Genomic DNA, 6026 nt, shown 5'->3' on the forward strand with positions numbered 1-6026 from the left:
AATAGAAAGTAGACCAAGGAAGAAGTAGATTTCACAAGAGGGTTGCCTATGAGGTTTATGAGGCTAATGAAGGAGGGTGTGAAGATAGCTCTCACCCTAGTCTCTGGGAAATGGTGGTGGTAAGACCTAGGCCAGCACATGAAGAGCTCTGGATGTGGGGTTTCCTGTATGAAGTACACTTTTCTTCAGAAAGTAAAAGTATTCAGAAGGCCTAGCCATTGCTACTTTCCTGAGAGCTCAGTGAAGTTGGGCAACAGTGGAGATTGCCTCTTGAACTAAGATGTAGCTATTTGGCATTAGGTTGCTTATGTATCACAGAGATGGAAAAAGACTTGAAGCTGGAACTGGGACTCACCTGAAGGAGTATCAGAAGTGGCTTCCCTCCTTCTCAGGGAACTCTCACAGTATCCAAAGTTTCCATGCAAGTTCTAAGAGAGAAAAGCAATCAATAGCCCTATCCATTGGGGAGGAGGAAGCTGCAGTTGCTAGTTTTTCACACATTGGTAAATCATCCATAAACATTCATACATGGACCAGACAAAAGGTCAGTCATACTTCTGAGCCTCAGTGAGAAGAAAGCTGAGACAATTCTCATGGGTCTGAGGCATTGGAGTCTTCGACATGGCTGTGCTCACTCAGGCCATCCTCTACTACCCACAATATGGGAAATATTTTGGTTTCTGCAAATAAAGACATGAAGATAACAAAAATTAAAAGTAAAACATTGATAGACAACTATCATATATAGAAAATGGAATTTATGAATGAAGGACTTTGAGTGACCAACAAATATGAGAAGATGTATTATTAATATGGAAAATACAAACTATGTGGCAGTTGTATGGTTGGAAAATTAAAGTATCTTAGAACACAGCATTTCACTGAGAATGTGGAAGAACCAGAAATCTATGCTAACTTATTGACATGTACAGCAATACAATAATTTGGTAAAATCTGAGTTGGCACAGTTAGAGATTGATTATAACTTTGAAATCTGGCATTCAACAGGTATTTGAAAGAAATATTAGCACATAGATATGGATATTTGCTGTAACATGTTTGAAATACTAGGAAGAAACAGTAGCTCATTATTTTTAAAGATATATATATGAGTGGTTTATCGACTTCATTCCAGAATGCCACTAGAGATGGTTGTGAACCACCATGTGGTTGCTGGGAACTGAACCCAGGACCTCTGGAAGAGCAGCCAGTGCTCTTAACATCTGAGTCAATTCTCTAGCTCCAAATAGCTCTTTTTATATCTGTGTTAGTAGGATAAATCAATCATGGCATATTTTATTTCAATATTCATCTTACTTTAGCACTCACTCATCAATAATTTCCAGATCTCCACTTCCAGACATCCAGTGAGACTGCAATTCCTTATCAGCTTCAAGACTGATGATAGGAATTGCTTTTCACCAAAGGAATAAGAACAGAGGCAAAGATGGCCATTTCTAGTAGAAATCTTAAGGTGAGTGTAGAATTTGGCACCTTCTTCCTTACTGTTAGGCCATATCTTCATAATCTGAAAGGAAAGTTCAATTAGTCCTGAATGTTGAGTGACTGATGAGCAAGACCATTATACCAGTTTGGGATGGACATGTACGTATAGCATGACTGAATCATGAACTTTACTGTTGTAGTTTTCACAAAGAGCATCATTGATTCCCAGAGAGTCTCTTGGAAAGTGAAGCAGAGGTGTCAAAAGCCTAGAGGTGTGGACACAACACAGAGGTTTAAGATATCTGACTCCTAGGACTCACGCTGGATCTTCCATGGACTACATTCCAAGGAAACTGAAATAGGCCATACTTTACGGGGATTGAAATACAATTATAAAATAGTTGACCTGCTATTCAATTAAGGTGACCTGGGGTAGCTAGAATATCCCCAGACACATTCCACAAGCAACCTCAAAAGGCTCTAGAGCAGTAGTTCTCAACCTGTGAGTTGTGACCCCTCAGGGGATCAAACAACCCTTTCACAGAGGTCCTATGTCAGATATCAGGCATATCAGATGTTTACATTATGATTTACAACAGTAGAAAATTACAATTGTGAAGTAACAACAAAAATAATTTTATGGTTGGGGGGCCAGTCACCACAACACAAGGAAGCGTAATAAGGGTCACGGAAATATGAAGGTTGAGGAGCACTGCTCTGGAGGAGGAGGGATATGCGAAAGCATTTATCTCTCCTAGTGCAGGCCTGCAACACTTGGCCCTTAATCAGAGGAATCCAGCATGAAGGGGATAATACAAATGTCACAAGGCTCAGTGTTGGCTCACTGGTGAAGTGGAAATCCCTGGACCTCTCAGGACCATCCCACATTGTGCACATCCTACACAAGTCTCTACAACCCTGATTCTGACCAGCACAACAATCTTTGGCACCATGTCACAAAGGTGAACCCAAGGTCTGCAGAAGAAGAACTTCCAGGTCCTTGAATAGAGCTGCATCCTAATAACTATAGGAACAGAAGCACCGTCAAGCCCCGGGTGCTACTTAGGATGCTGACAAAAGAAAAACAATGCTGATGGGTACCTGGCATGAATATGAATGGAGCATCTCCAAGAGGCCTCATTGTGATGGTCCAGCTATGTCACAGACAACACAAAATATGAGCAGAGCTTCTGGACAAGTGTCAGATACCCACAGCAGTAGATGGGGAACAGTCTCAGTCTGAAGTAATGTATGCCCAAAAAAGAAAAGAAGTCAAAAGCTTCTAGAGAAAATTCTTGTTGAATATAACATTTTTCACACTGGCCAGAGAGTGTGCTCCTCCAGGAGTTTCTCCATGAGCACCTGAAGCACAGGTGTTCCTAGCATCATGGAAGAAGGAGGTATCTTTCTAGGATTTGGCTGCCACCACCTCTCTGCTATCCTCTAATGGGAGTTATATGGTATAATTCATACACTGAATTTTTGTGCTCTTATAATAGAAATAATTCAGTCTGTGGCTGGTAGGTAAGCACCTTGGACTGTCAATTTTTCATGTAAAGCACCCATTCAATGCATTTTACTCTTCAACACTTTGTATTGCTGAACTTAAATCTTCTCCTTTGCACTTTGTTTGGTTTTTAAAATCCACTTCATTTGCCCTAAATCTGTGTCTGTCTTAAAAGACTGAGAACAGCAAAAGAAAATAAATCTTTGACACTTTCTCCATAAATAACTTGAATGAGTCAAGAGTCAGCAGCAACAGGGTAGGAGAAATTAGAAACTGGAGTTATCAGATAGCATGGACTTACTTGAACAAATTGCTCAAGCACACAAAAAAGAATATTCAATAGGAATTGTAAACCTTAAAAACTGGAATATCTTAGAATTGAAATACATAGTAATTAACATTAATATTTGTCTTAGTTGGGGTTTTCAGTGCTGTGAAGAGACAACCTGACCACGGCAACTCTTATTTTAAAAAAAAATTTAATTGTGATGGTTCACTTACAGCTTCAGAAGTTCAGTCCATTATCATCACAGCAGGGAGGGTGAGTATGGAGGTATGCAGGCAGATGGATTCTTGAATAGTAGCTGAGAGTCCTACATCTTGCAGGCAACAGGATGTCCACTGAGACACTGAGTGGTATCCTGAGCATAGGAAACCTCAAAGCTTGCTGTCACAGTGACATACATCCTTCAGCAAGACTATACCCACTGAAGCTCCAAAGCCACACCCCCTAAAAGTGCCACTCCCTATGAGATTATACATTCAAACTACCGCAATATTATAAGAATGAACTTAATAGATTAGAAGCCATCAGATGTTCACTTAGCTAGAAAGAAATGCAAATGAAATATTAACATCAAAGTGCAGAGTCAAAGCAGAAAACCACATAAAGAGAATAAGCAATCTATGGAAATTTGGTGTTTCTAATTTACATGTTTTTAAAATTATGAAGGAAAGGAGCAAGCATGAAGCAAATAAACTGAAGAGATAGTGTTTGAAACTTTTTGTAACAATGGGTAACAGATTAAAAAGTACAAAGAATTATAACCAGGTTAAAGTTACAAAGTAGGCATGTGTACAGTGAGGTCACGCTGCAATAAAACTGGTATGTTTCAACAGTCATTGTGGACACCAGAAAACCACAGATATTTAGAGTGGGTATGTATGTCAAACAGTGCTTTAACCAAGTGACCTGCTTTCATTTATGTTGCTGTAATAAAACACTAACGGAAAGCAACTTGGAAGATAAAGGGTTTATTGTCTTGCAGGTTTTATTCCGTTAACAAGGAAGGTAAAGTAGGAACCTGGAGATAGGTACTGAAGCAAAGACCAAGGAGAAACGCTGTTTAAGGACTTCCTTCCCATGGCTTGTTAAACCCCCTTTCTTATATAACCCAGTACCACCTGCTTAGGTGGGCTGAGCCCTCCCATATCAATCATTAAACCAGAAAACATCCCAAAGTCATGCATGCCCAAGCTATTATGATGATGGTATTTTCTCAATTGAGACATCATTTTCCAGATGATTCTAGTTTGTGTTAATGGAAAAACAACCATCACAGAGAGTGACCAAGAATAGTGTACCCAGTAAGGAGGCTGTGGACAACTTGTCCTGGATGATTATGACATAAGGAAATGTTTCATTCCAGGGTATTCTTCCCCCAAACCCATGTCTCCAGACATGGTGAAGTCCTAGATTAAAGGATATTTTATAAAATATCAAATCAATACTAATCAAAGCTGCCAGCATGCCTGAAACCAAGAAAAGACTAAGGAATGGTTGAAAATAAGACTAAGTAAACACATGATGAAATGGGATCTGCTAGACTGACCTTAGAACAGAGCATCACCTAGTTAAGAAAAGAAGCCTAATGTACCAATGTCAATTCCTTAGGTCGGAAAACATGCCATGATTGTGTATCAAGAGAAAAATAAAGCTTTTCCCATCTTGCAAGATGGCGGGTGAAAAGGCAGAGAAGCCTGACACAAAAGAGAAAAATCCAGCAGCCAAGAAGGCTGGCAGTGATGCCGCTGCAGCCAAGAAGGGTGACCCTAAGGTTAACAAGCCCAAGAAAGGGAAGCCCTATTGCAGCCGGAACCCTGTCCTGGTTAGAGGGATTGGCAGGTACTCCCAATCGGCTATGTACTCCCAAAAGGCCCTGTACAAAAGGAAATACTCAGCCGCAAAAACCAAGGTTGAAAAGAAGAAGAAAAAGGAGAAGTTCCTTGCTACTGTCACTAAACTGGTTGGTGGTGACAAAAATGGCTGTACCCGGGTGGTTAAGCTTCAGAAAATGCCCAGGTATTACCCTACAGAAGATGTTCCTCAGAAGCTGCTGAGCCATGGCAAAAAGCCCTTCAGTCAGCATGTAAGAAAGCTGCGTGCCAGCATCACTCCAGGGACTGTCCTGATCATCCTCACCGGGCGCCACAGGGGCAAGAGGGTGGTTTTCCTGAAGCAGCTGGGCAGAGGCTTGCTACTTGTGACAGGACCTCTTGCCCTCAACAGAGTTCCTCTGCGAAGAACACACCAGAAATTTGTCATTGCCACCTCTACAAAAGTTGATATCAGCAAGGTTAAAATCCCCAAACACCTGACTGATGCTTACTTCAAGAAGAAGCAGCTGCGCAAGCCCAGGCACCAGGAGGGTGAGATCTTCGGCACAGAGAAGGAGAAATATGAGATTACAGAGCAGCGCAAGGCAGATCAGAAAACCGTGGACTCGCAGCTTTTGCCAAAGATCAAAGCTGTTCCTCAGCTCCAGGGCTACCTGAGGTCTCAATTCTCTCTAACAAATGGGATCTATCCTCACAAACTGGTTTTCTAAATTGCTATCAACCTAATTAAACAGCTTCATGTGTTAAAAAATAAAATAAAAAATAAAAAAGAGAAAAATAAAATGAAAAACATATGGGACCTGTCATGACTGTCTTCCACACTTCTCTATGCACCTGAAAGTATGCTTAATACTTATAAAGAAAAATACAGTGAGATATAACTACACATTAACACAAATGTCTAAAACTGAAAATATTGAAACTTATTCCAAGGTATGAAGAGGATATAGTAAGA

The 6026-nt window shown here is 40.5% G+C and overlaps 1 protein-coding gene across 1 annotated transcript; it reads left to right on the plus strand.

Annotated features, from left to right (window-relative positions):
- The first annotated feature begins 4900 nt into the window (after positions 1-4900).
- LOC101826179 (60S ribosomal protein L6-like) lies at positions 4901-5813 on the plus strand. The gene has a single exon (XM_040750326.1). It carries the CDS (start codon positions 4909-4911, stop codon positions 5779-5781), a length of 873 nt encoding a protein of 290 aa, XP_040606260.1. The 5' UTR covers positions 4901-4908; the 3' UTR covers positions 5782-5813.
- Positions 5814-6026: the final 213 nt, after the last annotated feature.

Source organism: Mesocricetus auratus, unplaced genomic scaffold (genome assembly GCF_017639785.1).
Source record: "Mesocricetus auratus isolate SY011 unplaced genomic scaffold, BCM_Maur_2.0 Super-Scaffold_100008, whole genome shotgun sequence".
NCBI classification, from domain to species: domain Eukaryota; kingdom Metazoa; phylum Chordata; class Mammalia; order Rodentia; family Cricetidae; genus Mesocricetus; species Mesocricetus auratus.